General features: G+C 36.7%; 1 protein-coding gene across 1 annotated transcript in view; it reads left to right on the forward strand.

Annotated features, from left to right (window-relative positions):
- LOC150085820 (uncharacterized) overlaps window positions 1-20,504 on the forward strand; it is a 61,578-nt gene that overhangs the window by 27,702 nt on the left and 13,372 nt on the right. The window contains exons 3-4 of the mRNA XM_090374705.1: window positions 1,725-1,893; window positions 19,378-19,472. Coding sequence (XP_090230831.1) covers window positions 1,725-1,893; window positions 19,378-19,472 — 264 coding nt within the window. The remainder of the gene's footprint in view (window positions 1-1,724; window positions 1,894-19,377; window positions 19,473-20,504) is intronic.

Raw genomic sequence — 20,504 nt, forward strand, 5'->3', positions numbered from 1 at the left:
TTGAAGTAATGGAGGCATGGAAACATTTCTCAATTGTGGACTGTATCAGAATTATAGCTTTATTGCTGAAAGAAGTAAAACCATCAACGTTAAATGCGTGTGGAAAAATGTATGGCCTGAGTCAGTTCATTCAGGAAATATGGTTGAACTGGCAGAAAATGGAATCGGTCCGATAGTAGAATTTGCTATGAGTTACAAAACCTTCCCCTCGTTTGTATGAGGGGAAGATTTTGATGATATGACTACTGAAGCCCGTGTGGGGTAGCATGCCCTCCTCCCCACATCGGGTGAAAAGACCTGCCTGAGCTCGAATCCCGTCAGTGATGGGAGGAATTTTTATGGATCTTTTTTCACAATGTGGCTGAGTTAGTTGGGTTTCAGGCGAGGGTAGTATTGTTTTCTCTCCCGGAAACTTGGGTTTTTCATCCCGTAAAACAGAAAATTGACCTCAGGACATGCAATTTATAGACAATATACACAGAGTAACATTGTTATAGTCGCCGATGCCCCTAAAAAATAAAAAAATATATGATTACTGAAGACCTTCAAGAATTACTGGTAGAAAGAGAGGCTGGTGGAAATAGCATCGGAGGTAAACGAAATCAATTCAGAGTATGGTAGCGCAGATAAATTCTAAACTTCCAAGTTTTAAACTAAAAAGCATACGGGATAGCCAAGCAATTGAATCGTACTTTTTGAATGCAGATTCTTGAACGAAAGGAGCCCAAAGTTCAAAAGGGAGCTTCAAAAATGCTTAGTTCCATACAATGAAATTCACAAAGATCTATCAAGCAAAAGCAAACAAACAAATCCAGATTACTGATTTTTTAAAGAGAGCAGAAGATACATGAAATCTAGAATGGTGTATTTTTGTTAGATTTTAGAACATAACTGTCCTTTTTTGTACTTTTTCTTAGAAACAACATTGTATAGGAACCTAACTACCATGTTATACAAGGTAAAATAGAATATGGTAGGTAACACTATGGAATCATCTTATTGACCAGTCTTCTTAACTGTAAATGTATAATTTGTTATTTGAGAGTTTTTCTTTCAAGATAAGCTGGATAGCAATTTTTTTTTTATCATACTTTTTTTTTTTATTATTATTACAGAATTTAAATCTAAAACTAGGGATGTTTTAGTTTTGATTGGTAGATGCAATACAAACCCATAATAAACTCATTCTAAAAAATTATATTCCTCTGGTTATTTATTATTATTTTTTTTCAGGTGATTAAAGCATAAGCATACTTTTCTGAATTAATAAGCCAGGTAACTTATAAAATGTTCATAATTAAATTTTTTTTCCTGTTATCCACATTTTTTCACTTGGCTGTTTTGTAAATCTGAAATGTTAGGCACTTCCAAAATTAGGGAAGTTTAGTTTGTAATAGCAATTTGAATGTTGTAAAATAACTTCTTGTTTGTACTGAAGTACAACTACCAGGTCAGACGAGTTTACAATTAATTAATTTGATGAATAGTTAATTCATCAAAATTATGGTTAACAAATGCAATCATTAACCATATTTAGCAGTCATCTAGGCTTTAACCACGATTCCCTCAAGTGTGTGTGCATTGCAGTGACCACTCGGCTACATGAATAAGTAAGCTGAGTAAAAGTTTTTAGAAATTTCTGCCTTCTAAAGTTTAAAATGTTTAGTACTAGTATATTATTATCTAATTTAGTATTTTTTTTTTATATATACATTTTCATATAGGTAGCAACTCCCTTACTTCGTTGCCTCGGCAATTTTTGTGCTAGTGATAAAGTAAGAATCGAGGAAATTGTCCATTTTTCATATTTTAAATTATGTATCGAGAAACTGTTAAATTGCCAGTATCATCATGTGAGAAAGGAACTTTTCTGGTTTTTAAGCAATGCAATAGGTACGCTTTTTATTGGTTTTAGTTTGTGCATTTTAGCATCATTTAGTTCATTTCTTAAGTTTCATTATTTCCTTAAGATCAGTCTGGCCATAATTTCAGGAAATAAAAAAATTGTTTAAATATGTTTATGAAACATATTTAAACAATTTTCAGATGTGTTTCTTCACTTTTGGTTTACTCAGTTTAGATGGAAGAACAAAAGTGAGATGTACAGCATAGGTTAGACATGCTGAGCCAATAAATATAAAAGTACCTTGAATGGTCTGTATGTATGTATGATAATCATTACTGCCCAAATTCAGCGAAACAGAAAGTGAAGAAACAGATTTGAGCATTCATAGTTTTAAAATTATTAAATTATTTTTTAGAAATTATTCAATATTATATTGTCTGAAGTAAACTTTGTAATCGAACTGACATTTTAGGAACAACTTACAGTGCTGACTTAAAGAATTTTAAAATATTAATGTAGTATATTATCTTAAATATTCTTTAGTGGCATGCTGTGCAGGTATATTAAGAAATGGATTGGTGAAATACGGAGCATCTCAACCTGTGTGGAGTGTAATCAGCCTTTAATTTCTTAAAGAATTGCAGATTATTTTTAGATACCTCTACCTCAGTGACTGTAAAGGCAGCAGAACTGGTAAATTTTGATGACATCGTTTACATAGAATTACTAATTTGATCACACATTAATCAAACACTTTACCAGAAGGTTACTAATAGCTCTCTGTTGACTAATTCATGTTCTGTTATGCATATAAGTGCTGAAGGTGAAATATTAATAAGTAAGAAATGTGTAATCAAATTAACTTTCAAATTAAATTGTAAATCAAATTAAATTTTCATCTGTTTCATCTATGTAAATGAATTCACCATAATTTAAAAGTTCTAATGTCTTTACCATCACTGAAGGAGTGCCACAGGAAGAATCTTTAAATAATATGTAATTCTTTAAGAAATTAAAGGCAGAGTTACATTCCAAGCAGGTTGAAATAGTATATTATTGCTAAGACATTTAGTGAAGAACGTTATACAAGGTATAAGGTATGTTCGTGTCAAACGGCACCTGGGATTTCTCCCAACTCCACGTGTGTTTCGCTGTATCGAGGACAGTACACTGTCAAGCCAGAGACTTGAAAGTGTGTGGGCTGTGTCTGTGCAGTGTGATATGTTGTGCCCATTGTTTGACCAGCTTATTGGCCGCCAGGCCCCTAGTGAGGCCTGACGTTACCCATACCCTGCCACGTGGAGGCTAGCCGGGTGTATCCAGTATCACAACAAATTGCTCTGGCAGGTCCTGCCACCTAGTTTCCTGGGATTTCAGTGGCTAGGACCTTAAAAAAAAAAAAAATTATGCATTTGACATTAGTGCTTAATGGGATTGCTGTTAGGAAATCGCTGGTTGGGGTTGAACGCTAAAGAGGTGTGTTAAAGGCCTAATAGGTCGGGCAAAATTTTGATGTTATTAAATTTAGACGTGAGGTTATACACTAGATAAAAGCTAATAGTGTTTGTTGTCTTAGAGATTTAGATGAAACTGGTGGAATTTAGACATTGATTAGAATTTGGCGGCATTGTTAAGGGTGTACCTTGGTCGATTTAGTGAGAGAGGGAGGGAGATTAAAGACTGTGGGGAAAACAGATAGAAGAATAGGGATGATAGAGTGGAGACGAGCCCCACCAGGCGAAGTATGGGGGGTAGGCAGGGAGGAGAGGAGACAGAGATCCGTCTCCCCCTCTCTGCCTGGGGATAGGGTTTTAAAGGGAACCAGGTTAGAGTACCCAGTTCAGATCGCCAATGGCGTGTTGGCAGCAAAGCCGCAGAATGTCTTTCATCAGTGCATGTCCAAGCAGTGTCGAATCCGGTATGAAGGTCAAGCTGCCCATCCCACTCTGGGGGTGGTATATGTTAGCTGAAGTGGGGAACCCACCAGGTGAGGGAGGGGGGGGCGGGAGAGAAACACATTTATTTCATTCATAATCTGCATTCTCACTCTACTTGCATTTTATTTATTTTTTTTTCTTTTCTTTTTATATATATATTCCCCCCCCCCCACTCAACTCATTCATCTTTTTCTCACTCACTAGGAGGGGATGAAATGATGTGTAGTGTAAATTTAAATACTAATTAAAACGAGTTAGTGTGTACTTAACTGTAGTATTTATGGTTTGTGTTTTTTTTTTTTTGCACACGCTTACACTTTTATTCATTCTTCTAGATCTCATCTCATTTATTCGACTCTTACTTTCTGCACTGTACTCTCTGGGCACCTTAACTTACTGTTATTCTTCAGTTGCGGTGCAGGCCTAGCCGCAAGTTTTTTTTTTGCAGGCAAGGGGAGAATGCAGTGATAGTGTTTATGTGGTTAGTAAATGTTTGTTAGTACAGTATATGTGAAATAATGTAAGTTATTTTTAACTTTGTATTCTTTCGGCGAATTACATTTGCTCTTCCACTCATTCCCATTCACTCTTTCTTTCCCTCATGCTAGGTCACTCTTTCTTTCACCAAAACTGCCATTTATTCCCTTTTACCATAATTCCTAGTTCACTCAGTGCCCAGCCTATTCATTCTATCTTTCATTTTCATTCTGCATTGGATCCCCTTGCTACTAGCTTACTGATATTTTTCAGTTAATCTGCTTCCCTGGCTGCCTGTACATCCCCCCCCCTGCATGGTTTCTTATTTGGTGTGGGGTCCTAGGTTCCTACACATGGCAGGGTAGTTTTGTTATATCAGGTTTCTGTCAGGGTGCAGAATACTGCTGTCCTAACAGTTTTTAAGTCATCGTTTGGGCGTGGTGGGAAACTTGGGCAATTTTACTATTGATTATTGTCTAATAATCAATGCTGGGGGGCTGAATTGCCATTCTTTGGATTGCTCTGTGCATTTCGAATACTTTCTGTGTGAAAGATGTAAAAGCTTTATAATTTTGCTCTTCTATGATGAACAGATGGTCTCCCCTGGGAAGGGGACCAATCTGTGCTATTAGCTCTGTTCTGGGAATTCATATATTATACATTTATTGAATGTGTGCCCAGTCTTCACTTTCGCCACAGGTGCAGTTTGGGTCATCGGTCAGGCCTAAGGAGGTTAGTTTCGCCTTTAGGGAGCCGTGACCTGTCAATATAAATATTGTAAAAAAGTCCAGGGGCACACCACTTAGGTGGCTCTGGACTAACCATTGACATCCATGGCAGAAACCGTTTGGTAACCAGACCTCTGGTTTCCTGCTCCCACTTTGTTTGCCATAGCTCATGGAGCTTTGTGGCTATTCTTTTTCTTTCATCATTGAAGGTGTTGGTTATGTCAAGGGCTATCCCCAGAAATTCTATGGGTATGCCCTTTTTAAATCTATAATATAAGCCTCTTTTGGCTACTTCCAGGTAAAGTGGGAGAGTTCCGGCCAGCAACTGTAGTGCAGGTGTGCTTACTGTGCGACATGCTCTGGTAATAGTGAGTAGTATTGTCCTTTGTATTGATTCTAATTTATTCCTATTTCTTACTATGGCCGAGCGGATGAACCATGCACCGGCTCCATAGGTGATAACAGGTAGGAACATTGCACGGTATATGACTGCCAGGTTCTTTCTTTTGAGCCCCCAGTCTGCTCGACTGATCCTGGCAATCATACCTGCATAATTTCTCACTTTGCCAAGTAGATCAAATGGGGGTAAAAAGTTAGTTTTGAATCAAAGACCACTCAAAGATATTTTAGTTCTGTTACCATTTTTATAGTGGTTGTGTTAAGTTTGATTTGTGGACGGCTGCTTATGTCGAAATTGCTTTTTAGAAGTATTTGTTTGGTTTTTTTCAGGCAATATTTTTAGCATGTGTATTTGTGCCCACTCCTGCAGCTGCAAGAGGGCGGTGTTTGCTCTTTGCTCTACAACCATTCGTGAGTTACTTTTACAAGGAAAATCATGTCATCTGCAAAGGCCATGCTTTCCACGGGGCCCAGATCCAAGGCCAGAAATTCGTCCAGAACAATGTTCCAAAAGAAAGGGCCAAGGATTGAACCCTGCGGGCAGCCTTTATTCACAGGACGTGTCAATTCCTGGAACCTTGTGAGTATCAAGACACTTCTGTCTGTAAGGTTTATTATCTTATAGAGGTTTTGTGGGGAATTTGCCTGGCGAAGTCTCCTAAGGACACTAGGCCACAGGGAGTGAGTCAAATGCCCCAGCAAAGTCAATGGAGATTGCCAGCATATATTTCTCCTCTGTGTTTTTAACTGTTGTCAGTAGGTGGTGCATGGCATCCTCCGTGGAATTGCCCTGCTTAAAACCGTACTGATTGTTGGGATGCAAACCTGCTTCTGTGTAATATTGAGCTAATCTGCTATATATTAGTCTTTCATATATTTTCCCTGGTACAGGGAGTAGGGCTATTGGTCTATATGATTTGGGATCAGTAGGGAGTTTTTCAGGGTTTTTGAGAAATAATCTTAACACAGCTTGTTTCCATATTTTTGGGAATATACCTTTTGTCATACAGTTATTATATAGTGCTATTAATTTATCTGGTGTTATTTCTGCTAATTTATTGATAATCTCAACCTCTAAGATGTCAAAACCTGGGCATTTATTGTTTTTGGTTTTAGATAGTGCTATTTCTAAGTCTTGTATGGTGAACAGAGGTTCAGTATTGGCATTGTCTTATTCAGTGTTTTCTTTTATAATGTTTAGCCGGGTGGGGGAATGATTCCCAGTTTAGGATGGATGTTACTGTCTAGGATGTTATTTACAGAATCCACCCAACACAGGGTTGGGGTTCCATCTGGTTTGACAGTAGTTTCTAAGACATCTCCTCTTGGCAGCTTGTTGGTCACTATTCTGTAGACAACTCCCCAGGGGTTGTTTCCAGTAGTTCCCGCCAAGTGCCTCCAGCATTCCCTTTTCTTGTCTCCTATGAGGGCTATATACTGATTCCTGAGAGTTCTATAAGAATCTCTCAGTGCATCCACCTCATTTTGTGGCCAAGATGTTCTGGCTCTTTGAAAATGTCTCCTCGCCTGGTGTACTCTACTTCTGAGTATAGTCAGTTCGGGGCACCACCAGGGAACTCTGCTTCCTCGGTTTTTTCCGTGGGATAGACAGGGTTGCCGTTTTTGTTAATAAAATGTTTGTCATAGTCAGTGTTTGCTCGTCCGGACTACAGTTGCCTGATCTAGACCACCCATTTTCCTGTTTTTTCAGCTCAGCTGCTGTATGTTCTGCAAAAATCTGCCAGTTTGCCTTTTTAAGGTTATACCTTTTGATGTACAACAGGGAGTGTTGGGTTGTTTGTAATTGCCTGTTTAGTTTGAAGGAAATACAGTGAAAGTACAAGATTTCAATCCATAACAGTGATAGAGAGAACATAATGTAGCTACCAGGCAGTGCTTAAAAAGTTTACCAGAAGCCAATGTGTTGACTTGATGTCAAAAATAACAGTAAAGTAGGATTGAAAAGAAAGGCAACTGGTCGCAAACCAGATGACATTAATGAGGATTCATTCTTTTTTATAAATGTCACATCAATGAAACACAAAGCTGTCAATAGTAACATTAAAAAATTCAAGTAGAATTAGAGGTTATATTTGACTTATTGTAACATCCAGACAGTTTTTGCTTTATGAGTTCCTGGGTTTACGAGTTTTTTTTTTTTTTTTTCAAGTATCAACAAAATCGAAAATATGAACATTAATTGCAAAAAACGAATGTTAAACATTCATAAATACCGCATTCCAAACCATGCGTGTAGCTATACAATACAGTGTACCCCGCTTTACGATATTAATCAGTTTCAGAGACACCATTGTATCGTTAAAATATCTTAATGTGAACCCAATAACACGTTGCGTTTTGGTAATGCGTTCCACGACCTCAGAAGTTGAAATTTTTGCTGTATAACTCTCTAAAAGGTCGTTTTTATAGTGTAAATTGTATTAGTTACCAATTCAACTCAATAAAATGCACTACACTTTCATCGTTATCATATGTTCATATTTTGAACCAATAAGAACCAATTTTGAACGGATATTTTTCTAAAGCATTTTGTGACATTTCTGAAGGTCACGACCATAAAACAATTTCCACTTTCTGGTTTATTGTTACCAAGAAATTATACATGGGTAGTAAACTCCATATTATTGCATTTGTGAAAATACCAATAGCTGGAATTGTGGCTTTTTTGCATTATTATGGTGAAATGTGTTTCCCCTTTACTGAAATCTTCAATCGTATAAAAACATAAATAAATTTTCAGAATTTCCTTTTTTTTTTAAGCTTCATAAACTTGTTACTCTGCGCAAATGCCGTTAGTTGCAATTTGTGCGTTCCATTCAAAAATGCATGTGCATGCTATTGAAATTTATAAAGAAAAGAGATTATCTTGGAAACAAATGCCTCTTAAAGCATTTCTGAAGAAGGTGACTCCTTGTGCAACAAACCAATAATGGGCGATCAACAAGTGTGCATTTAGTCGATGATGATGATGAAGAATAAACATTCTTTAGCATTTGTAAGTCATAAATAATTTATTTATTATTATAATTTGCTTGATTTTACAGGCTACGTTTTCATTTTTGTGGATAAATCAATCATTGTTCAAACACAAACTAATTTCATTGTTGAGAATGCAACTCCTATTTTTAACATTATGTCTATAGGAATTAAATTCCCACTTTACGAGCGCACGCTAGGAACGAATTAACTCTTAAAGTCGGGAATTACCTGTACTTGAAATAATTTTTTACCATTACTATTATCAGTTTTGTGTTTCTACTACATGTTTGTTGCCTGTTCAAGTCTTTAACCTATTCAAACAAAACTTCTAAAGTGATCAAGTACAATAGGAATAGAATCAATAGCTTATACAGAGAAGCAAAATCTTTGAAAAAAATGCCCAAGATCATTCCAAGATTGATTCAGCAGGTGCATGCTGAATCATAATGAATATGGTTGAATTTGAGCACTTGTGTCAGTGCTCAAATTTCTTCTTTATTTCTGGAAAGTTAATTCTCTTTGTAGCATACCAATGCATGACCTTTTATTAATGGATTGCATTAATTATAATATGTAATTTTTATTTTTTTAATGGAAATTTTGAAAATTTAAAAATGTTTTTGCACAATGTTTTAAGTGAAGCAGAACTTTTTTTTTTTTTTTAAATTCTGCTCAAAATAAAAAAATTTATAAGTATAAAATATAAATGTGAAAGTATTAATCCTTTCCAATTTATAAAACCATTAAGGGCATGAAATTTTAAAATTATACATATGAACGTATTTCTGCTTATGTATTATGTATCAAAATAGCACATGCACCCCCCCCCCACACACACACACACACACACTGCCTTTTAGTTATAAGTTCTCCAAATTTATTTCTTGTAAAATACACAAGATACAGAAATAATGATTTTTCAATGTAATCTCCTAAAAGGAACACATATTTTTCATATCTTTTCTTCCAAGCTGTGACGGTTTTTGTGTAGGTTTGTTTAGCCTACTGGGGAATGGCTGAAGAAGCTGCTTGTTTGTGAGGACAAGTTTTGTCATGGAAAGCAGCCTTCATTCATTGGAAATAACTGAAAGTCTCTAGGCGCAAGGTCAGACAAGTATGGTTATGTGAGATAACTACAATTTTGTTTTCTCTCAAATAATTTTGCACCTTAGTGGAATTGAATGTGATTCAGTCTGTGTGGATGTTTCTTTTGAAATTCTGGAAGAAAATTTTTCTTCTGAATATCTTCATTTGGGTTTCCCATCACTCTGGGCCCTTGGAACACATTATTTAAGGATTATTGCATCAATATCCCAGAAAACAACAACCACAATTTTTTCCTCACTTTCAACAACACAGAACTCTTGGGCAACACTGAATTGGCATGCTTCCACTGGGTAGACTTTTCTTTGGTTTCAGGATTGAACAATGGAATCCATGGATGTAGACTACATTTCCACTCCCTGCCTCATGATGTTACCTGTAAATAGTATTTGTTCAGAAGCCAACTATGTGGCTGCTGAACAAATTTACCAATATGTGACCAAGCTAACCAAATTGGATAAAAAATTATGCTAAAACCTTATCATTACAGTAGGGCAAAGCAATTGATACTCATAATGACAGGGATGCAGTAGTAGTAGTAGTGGCATGTGATGCAAGAAAACAAGTGTATGCTTTATGCAGCATCAGCCAAAAAAAAAAAAAAAAAAAAAAAAAAATCACACCATTCCCTCCAAATGCCTGTCCAGTTCCTCCTTAAATTTATTCAACCTATCAACTTCCACAAAGACAGATGGAATTTTGTTCCAGCAATTAACCACCCGCTGGGTAAAGGCAAATTTTCGCACATCTGTTCTACCTCTGTTCTTTCTTAATTCGAATTTATGCCCCCTTAGGTTCGTAATCTGAACAAGTGGAAGGATCCCATCAGAATTCAGCGTGCTCAACCCATTCAGGGCCTTATACACCTCAATCAGATCACCGTGCAGGTGCCTAGTCTCCAGCCACTGCAATTTGCAGAACTTAAGCCTCTCTTGGTAAGAGGATCCCTTCATTCCCCTCATCAATCTTGTTGCCCTTCTCTGTACATGCTCAAGTAAATCTACATCCTTCCTAAAATGAGGCCTCCAGACCTGTACGCAGTACTCAAGGTGTGGCCTGACCATTGCCTTATACAGAGGGACAATCACCTCCTTTTCCCTGCTAGCAAAATTCCTATATATCATTGACAAAACCCCATGACCTGCCCTGGCAGCCTGTCTGCATTGCTCAGAAAACTTCATATCTGACTGCACAATTACTCCAAGGTCTTTTTCATTTTCTACCACCTTAAGTGTAGTACCACACAGTTGGTACGTTTCTCTGGGGTTACTTCTACCTATATGCAGTACTTTGCATTTGTCAAGGTTAAACTTCAGTTGCCACTTCATAGCCCATCTGCCCAAATTATCTAGATCCTGTTGCAGTAGCACACTGCCATTACTGTCATTAACAACCCTGCCAACCTTTGTATCATCTGCAAACTTCGACATTAAGCCTGATATACCTTCATCAATATCATTGATAAATATACAAAATAACAGTGGACCCAACACCGAACCCCGTGGGACTCCACTAATAACATTAGTCCATGAAGAGCAGCACCTATTGATTACCACCCTCTGTCTTCTCCCACTTATCCATCCTTTTATCCATTGTCACAACTTACCCTTAATACCATTCTGCTCCAATTTGTACAATAGTCTTCCATGCGCAACAGTGTCAAAAGCTTTCCTGAAATCCAAATATATATCAAAATTATTTTTTGCATCCAGTTCCTTTGTAACCACATCATAATATCCTATGATATTATTATTATTATTATTAGCCATATGGTACAAGGAAGCCTGAGGCTTACGCTGCACCAGCCAAAAAAAATAAAAAATAAATAAAAATTCCCCGAGTTACTCCCTGAGAGAGAGAGAGAAAAAGTATAAGGGAATCACCAAGAAAGAGAAGAATGATGATATCCAGCTCAGGACCCTGGGTTTGCCAAGCCCATACTCACCAGATGTGAGCCCCCCGGGGTTGTTGCCCAATTTTGTTTTGATACTCATGATGCTCATAATTTTGATACTCATACTCAACAAAATTCCAACAGGAATTTTGTTGCCCAAGCCAACAAAATTCCTGTCATTCTCTACAAGGAACTTGAGGATAAATATGCTACTGGAACAACCATCAACATTAGAAGCTTAAATGGCAAATAAGAGTACTTAATGGAACTAGGTGTGATATCAGCGTGATATTAGAACAGTAATAAAAAACATGAATACTAGGGAATGACAAAATAATAATTATAAATTTGTTTATTCTGGAAGTAATAAAGTAATATCTAGTGAAAGGAAGGATTATCTATAGCTCTAAGAACTATAATAGTTTGAAAACTTTGAATTATTTGGGAAGCATTACCTGCTAAAATGAAGTAGGCAAAATTTCAGATGGCAAGTTAGGTGATGAAATTTGTCTGTGCATTTTGCTGTGTTGAAGGCTTAAAAAAAAAGATGAAACAGAAGCATTCTTTATTATCTTAGAAAGAGCAGTAGAAACTGGTAACAAAAAAATAATAATATTGGTTGGAGATTTAAATAGCAGGGTAGAAAATGAACATTACAGATATTTCAGGACAATTTTGAAGAGAGATAAACATTAGCATTAGCAGAGGTGTACGATGAAAGAAAGCAAGCTTATGCAGCATCAGCCAAAAAAATAAAAACTGCTTCCATTTCACCCCTCCATTCGTTCCAAATACCTGTCCAACTTAGCCTTAAATTTATTTAGGCTGTCAACTTCCACAACAAAAGATGGAAGTCTGTTCCACCAGTCAACTACCCGCTGGCTAAAGGCAAACTTCCACACATCTATCCTACAACTGTCTTTCCTCAATTTGAAACCATGCCCCCTCAGGTTTGGCCTCCAAATTTTTCATTTTGATTAACTCTTCTTATAAAATAAATTTAGCGTGAGACACATCACACTCAAATGATTATATAATCCATTCTAGTACAGTCATATCATGAAAACAAATGTTAAAGTTTTCTTTCAGTATCTTCAAGTGGAAAGTATACAGTAGCAAATCATTATCTGAAATTGTATCTTTTTCCATAATTGACGGGCATGACAAGTTAGCAAAATAACAAAAATCTTTATTGTTTTAAAGTGGACATATATAGGTCCATTTTGTATAAAAACCTCAGAATTATTGTCCAAACTTGAATTATAGCCATATCTTTGCCTTCCAGTCTTGTTTGGATAACATTATAAACTTTGAATATATTTATCAGCCAAGTAAAACACATGCTTTTTTGATTGAACTAATTTTGTTGCTAACAGTTTTGTTATTTCAAAAATAAATTCTATTACAGAATCAAAAAGTTCTTCAAAAAGGCCTCTAAGGTTGGGAAAGTAATACATATCCAGAATTTAAAACAAATACACCAACCGTTTAACTATAATGGTTTAATACTGAAAACTATAAAATGTACCAAACGATACTACACTGTAAAATAATATATGCAAAAAACTGATTTACAAAATAAAATATACGATAAAAATTTTAAAATATAAATAAAATATTTAAAATACAATAAAATTAAAAGCGATAAAACATTGACTGAGGCTTTCGGGGGCTTACGCCTCCTTTCTCAACAACAATGATGTTTAAGCAACACATCCTCCTTAAGTAACAGGCTCACAGCACACGTGGTTGACCAGGCGCATGCTCAATATTTCTTCCATATGATCCAGAACCGGAAGCGGCTCGGGAGCATGGAAATATAAAACGCTCATTTTTTTGCCAGGACCACGGCTTCCAGCAGGGGGTGAAATCGAACACCCCTGTCCCTATTCATACTATTGTTCTCAGACGAGCCTATCCACAAACTCTCCAGCCACTTACGGTCCCAGAACCTATGCGCCCGGCCAAGGATGACAGCATTCACGGGGGAGACCTGATGATGTTTCTCCCAATAATGCTCAGCAATGGCGGACTTATTGAACTCTGTGGTCTGTATAGCTCGCATGTGCTCCCCCAGACGGTCTTTTAGTCGCCGTCCTGTCTCCCCCACATAACATTCCCCACAATCCGGGCATTTGATCTCATATACGACCCCACTACTGGAATCCTCAGTAATGGGGTCTCTGACCTGTGACAACACTGTGTGCAACCTCCGGCCCGGAAGCTGCACACAGCGTGCCTGAAAGTCACGTAGCATTCTTGAAATTTGATCTGACAAGCCCGGATAGTAGGGAATATAAACTGTGGCGAGTGGAACGGACGGTGTTCCATGATTAGGCTCCACGCCTCTATTATATTTATCAGTGACCCTCTGGGGGTAACCGCATTTCATAAGATCCGTCCTAACTTGCCCAATTTCTCTCTCTCTCTCTCTCTCTCCTCAGAGGTTCTACAATGTGTCCTAACCCTACCCAAAAGTGCCCTGGCCACACCGTTTTTATGCTGCGCAGTCTGTGCTGACCTATAATGGGTGTACTGGCTCCTACACATGGGCTTCCTAAACACTGTAGTACTAAGCCTGGATCCTTCTCTACTCACCATTACGTCCAAGAATGGGAGGGAACCATTCACTTCTACCTCTGAGGTGAACTGTATAAAAGGAGAGAAATCATTGAGAAAACTAACTACATCCTCTTCTCTCCCCTTTTGCACCAAAGTGAACGTGTCATCCATGTATCTCTTCCACTTGCGCATAGGGAACTCCAAACTTGTAAAAACCCTATTCTCTAACTCTTCCATTGCCAGGTTTGCGACAATAGCGCTAATAGGAGAACCCATAGCTGTGCCGTGAACCTGTTTGTACATCACTCCTTTATATAGCAAAGTCGTACTCGAAAGACACAATTCTACGCCACAGCATATATCCTCTACACTTAGGTGCGATCTAGTACTTAGGGTATCATCTCTTTGTAGTGCCACCTTTACACATTCCACCCCATGGGCTATGAGTATACAAGTAAATAATGACACCACATCTAGCGACACCATTATTTCATTCTCCCCTACATTTTGACTTTTAACAAAGTTCACAAAATCCACACTGTCTTTAACATGGACCGTCCCACTATAGGAGAAATCAGCTGCGCCAGGAATTTTGACAAAGCATAGGTAGGGCTCCCAATAAAAGAAACAATGGGTCGTAACGGGACCCCCACTTTATGTGTTTTCGGCAGCCTTTTATTTCTCTCCTTTTATACAGTTCACCTCAGAGGTAGAAGTGAATGGTTCCCTCCCATTCCTGGACGTAATGGTGAGTAGAGAAGGCTTCAGGCTTAGTACTACAGTGTTTAGGAAGCCCATGTTAGGAGCCAGTACACCCATTATAGGTCAGCACAGACTGCGCAGCATAAAAACAGTGTGGCCAGGGCACTTTTGGGTAGGGTTAGGACACATTGTAGTACCTCTGAGGAGAGAGAGAGGTAGAGAGAAATTGGACAAGTTAGGGCGGATCTTATGAAATGCGGTTACCCCCAGAGGGTCATTGATAAATACAATAGAGGCGTGGAGCCTAATCATGGAACACGGTCCGTTCCAGTCGCCACAGTTTATATTCCCTACTATCCGGGCTTGTCAGATCGAATTTCAAGAATGCTACGTGACTTTCAGGCACGCTGTGTGCAGCTTCCGGGCCGGAGGTTGCACACAGTGTTGTCACAGGTCAAAGACTCCATTACTGGGGATTCCAGTAGTGGGGTCGTATATGAGATCAAATGCCCGGATTGTGGGGAATGTTATGTGGGGGAGACAGGACGGCGACTAAAAGACCGTCTGGGGGAGCACATGCAAGCTATACAGACCACAGAGTTCAATAAGTCCGTCATTGCTGAGCATTATTGGGAGAAACAATATCAGGTCTCCCCTGTGAATGCTGTCATCCCTGACCGGGCGCATAGGTTCTGGGACCGTAAGTGTCTGGAGAGTTTGTGGATAGGCTCATCTGAGAACAATAGTATGAATAGGGACAGGGGTGTTCGATTTCACCCCCTGCTGGAAGCCGTGGTCCTGGCAAAAAAACGAGTGTTTTTATATTTCCATGCTCCCGAGCCGCTTCCGGTTCTGGATCATATGGAAGAAATATTGAGCATGCGCCTGGTCAACCACGTGTGCTGTGAGCCTGTTACTTAAGGAGGATGTGTTGCTTAAACATCATTGTTGTTGAGAAAGGAGGCGTAAGCCCCCGAAAGCTTCAGTCAATGTTTTATCGCTTTTAATTTTATTGTATATTTTATTTTGTAAATCAGTTTTTTGCATATATTATTTTACAGTGTAGTATCGTTTGGTACGTTTTATAGTTTTCAGTATTAAACCATTACAGTTAAACGGTTGGTGTATTTATTTTAAATTCTGGATATCAAAAAGTTCAAACAAATGTGGTAAACAATTTCCTTTATAGCCAGTGTACCTCTGTATGTAAAAGCAACTGGTTGTAGATTTCATTATTTTGAACACAATAATTGACTAAACAGATGATCATTTGAGGATTTGGCCTTAATTTCATTTATTGATTTAATATTATATAATATCAGTGTAGTCTACTCATAAATTAAACTACATATGTAGCATGAAGGCATCGTTTTTAATTGTATCCCATATTCACAACAAGATACTAGGTATTGCACTACTTTGAATTAGTAACGCTTCTCTAGTAGAGATGACTACTGTTATTTATTCTCAGTGAATACTACCACCCAGATGGTCACCGTTTCAAAGCTGTTGGCCTTGGCCTGTCATCGGTGGGTGGGCAGATACCCTGATAATGCCAACATGCCATCACAGTTGCAAAATGGTTCCACAATGTGAGGGATGCCAAACAGTGTATAGAATGATACAGTATTTGAAGACTAATGTGCTCAAGGCATAATATGATATGGATTTAAATCAACTATATAATATCCCTGTAGATACACCACAGTTTACCCATAAATTAAACTATGTACGTAGCATGAAGGCATAGTTTTTACACCGATATTATATAGTTAATTTAAACCCATATCATATTATGCCTTGCACATTTAATCTTCAAATATTGATTTAATACACACTTGCAAAACACCATGGAGCTTTTCATTTATGTTTTTTTCCGCAAATGCTGCCTGTGCAGTTATAACATTAGAAATCTTTCTCCAAAAATGTTTGCCGACCATTGCTGGTGCTCCATGAGAAGCACCAGCTACAGTAATAGGAATATTGTCCCCCCTATAAGTATTTTTCAAAGCACAAAAAATCATTTCTCCAGTTGTATAAATCTTTAATTGTTCATCAATAAGAAATTCTTTTGTTATTGCCTTTTTTCTTGGGGTATAATAATGGATATAAGCCACAAGGATGCTCATATGTTCAAGGTTCCCCAAATGTTCCCTCATCCAATTGTACAGCAAATTAAGTTGTCTGCAATTCAGAAATCATTGTTTTTTGGATATCTTAAGGGATTCATGGGAATGCATTTAATACTGGATCTGGATCAATTTTCATGATAGAGCTTATAATTCTTCCTACTCTTGGTAGTGTCAGTTGCTCACCAGCTGTTTTTGCAATTAAGAATGATTTATTATAAGAGGCATACAGTCTTCCTTCAACATTTCTAGAAACTGAAGTTTTCAAAAATGATTTTAAACTCATTGTAGAACATTTTATAAATTTATTTATGTCTTTTGCACTAGGATGTATCATTTTTAGGTGGTCTTTTCGTCTTTGATGGTTTCACAGCATCATTCCAAAAGGTTTTCTCATGTAAGAGACATAGTGGTATTGATTCATTTCCAGGCAAAGAAATAAATCCCAATGTCAAATAATCTTGTAAATATAGATGGCAATTCTTTTTTGGAAGCAACATGTTATAATGATCTTCCTAAATACTACACATTATCCAATTTGTAATATGTTATTTATGTTATGACATAAATAACATATATATATATATATATATATATAAATAATAATAATTATGAATAATAAAATTAAAATTAAGTAGAGAAAATGGATTTGAATTTGAATAGCGATAAAATGAATTATCGATAATATGAATTATGGATCAGGGACACTGCAAGAGCAAAGGTACCCTACAACCATAATGTATATATAAAATTATTTTTAAGGTTATGTGTAGAATGTAGTAGGTATAAATCTATAATATAACTAATGCTAATAATGAAAATACCGTGTACCCTGGGAGCGATATATGTTGATTAAAGGGGGAAGAACGGAAAAGAAAAATGTAACGTTATAAACAGAGTGCGAATTTTGTAAAAACGTAAATTTTGAAAAGAACGACCAAGGTAGAAATAGCATTGCAGTATCTTTCATAATTTCTGTGTCTTCTTCAGAGGTCATCCACCCAAATTATGAAAAAGAACAGCAATACTCTTACTTCTGTTTCTGACATGTTCTGTATGTCAAAAAACACGTGTACGAAGACACGTGGTAAAAACTAAAATAATTTAGAATACAAATTTTGAATAAATAAATAAAATACAAGTTAAGCAAAAATATTATGCCAAAAGTATAACATGCAGAACATGGATGACCTTACAGAAGTAAGTGGCCCGCCAAAAAAGGTGAAGACAAAGGAAGGTAGTGTCCGAATGACAAGAACTTACCGCTACTGGACGGGTTGACAGAAAAGACGCGCCGGAGGCTAACCCGTGTATAGAGGTTAGCCTCCGGCGCGTCTTTTCTGTCAACCCGTCCAGTAGCGGTAAGTTCTTGTCATTCGGACACTACCTTCCTTTGTCTTCACCTTTTTTGGCGGGCCACTTACTTCTGTAAGGTCATCCATGTTCTGCATGTTATACTTTTGGCATAATATTTTTGCTTAACTTGTATTTTATTTATTTATTCAAAATTTGTATTCTAAATTATTTTAGTTTTTACCACGTGTCTTCGTACACGTGTTTTTTGACATACAGAACATGTCAGAAACAGAAGTAAGAGTATTGCTGTTCTTTTTCATAATTTGGGTGGATGACCTCTGAAGAAGACACAGAAATTATGAAAGATACTGCAATGCTATTTCTACCTTGGTCGTTCTTTTCAAAAATCTGCTATTTCTACCTTGGTCGTTCTTTTCAAAATTTACATTTTTTCAAAATTCGCACTTTGTTTATAACGTTACATTTTTCTTTTCCGTTCTTCCCCCGTTAATCAACATATATCGCTCCCAGGGTACACGGTATTTTCATTATTAGCATTAGTTATATTATAGATTTATACCTACTACACTCTACACATAACCTTAAAAATAATTTTATATATATATATATATATGCTATTTATGTTATAGCTTTGAAATAACTTACAATAATATTTAAATATGTAATATGCCTATGTGCAAACTGTTCAGATGGTAACACTATGAGAGAACTATCAGTCAACTGCCAGCAGCCATTAACCATTGTTACTAGCAGTGCAATGCATCATGGGAAATGAACATTCGCTGGATTACGGTTCTGCTGCCTAGGGGTGAAATTTGCCTGCCAAATTGCTTAAACCAAAAATTTAAAAAACTAATATTCATAGGTGTAGTTTTAAATCATATATTATTATTATTATATGATTATATAATTTTCTCATTGACCTCCATTTGGCCCCTTGGCATGCATCAACCCCTCTTTCGAAACAGTTGTCCCCCAGAGAGTCAATATCAGCTCCAATGGGAATCCCTGTATTACAGTGTTATTCCTTTTGAAAAACCTGATGTGCCACATTTAAGAATTTCATATTTGGAATATTTGGAAGTATAAAATACTTGGGAAATAAGTGCTGAAAATGTGAAAGCAAAGGTTGCAAGTTATTATTTTATATTTTTTCAATTACTGCTAGATTTATGGGAATAAACTTAAATTTTAACTATTTAAATGTTTTAAAATTAAACAAGTACAACTAAATTATTAGTTTCAGTTAATTACATTTTTACTGACAACTTATTTCTAAAAGTTTCCAGATGTCCTGTTTTCTACATTGCTGATATGCCTGTGTTATTAGATGCAGTTACTCCTTTCCTAAGTGTAATTGATGAATCTGTTCTTCAGGTAATTCTATTGTTTTCGCTATGAAGTTTTATCCATAAAGAAAGTAACACACAAAAATTGTATCAACCTCTTAAAGTTTATGGTTTCTAATATCTTCTGTACAAATGAATTTGTGTCATTTGAGCATCTGTAATCTTCTCTGATGGGTCTAAATCAGGGGTGGGCAACCTCCGGCCCGTGGGCCAGAGTTGGCCTGCAAGCATGCGTAATCTGGCCTGCAATCGTTTTCAAAATATATACAATAAAATGGCATATTGCAATTTTTGTTACTGGAATCATGTGTGTTTTGTTACTGTAATTGTATTTTTCTATTTTTATCTTGAATATGTATTTTGATTTTCTTATTAATAAAATTAATGACATGTACATGTATGTATAAATATTTACAATAAATAATAAAACTGTTTATGACGATTTTTTCATTATACACCATTTTACACTGCGTGTACTTCACGGACATTTTATTTGGCCCACCATTTATAAAGGTTGCCTACCCCTGGTCTAAATATATGTAGAATCTTTGTATCGGTGATTTGGCATGAATATCTTATCTTGTAACTTATACTGTAGTGCATAATAGGGGAATTATAGTGTTTAAATTGCGGTAAAGGGATATCTCTAAAGTTCGAATCATATAGGTAATTAGATAATTTTATTATCTATTATAATTAACTCATATCTTTACAAATGGTGTAATGTAATATACATAATGCAAATGCTAATATGAATTACTGCTGCATAACTGCTGAATTAGGGTAGTGTTATTATTGTATTTAAGTATATTATTTAGTGTAGTATTCTCAATTATGTTGAATTTATGAATTTAAATTATTGAATTAAAATGGAAATCATGTCCCAGACTAGAACAACAAAGCAATGGGCTCAAAGCAGGGGAGAACTGAAGAGGTTGATTCTCCTACAAATCATGACCTGGTGAATGTACTGCTTGTGCAATGTTTGTGTACCTTTCTGGAACAGGACGTGATATAGCCAGGTGGAGGATGCCTTTTGGTGCAGAGAGTGTGAAGAAAT

Source organism: Mastigoproctus giganteus, chromosome 5 (assembly GCF_048544385.1).
Source record: "Mastigoproctus giganteus isolate SK-2022 chromosome 5, ASM4854438v1, whole genome shotgun sequence".
Classification (NCBI taxonomy): domain Eukaryota; kingdom Metazoa; phylum Arthropoda; class Arachnida; order Uropygi; family Thelyphonidae; genus Mastigoproctus; species Mastigoproctus giganteus.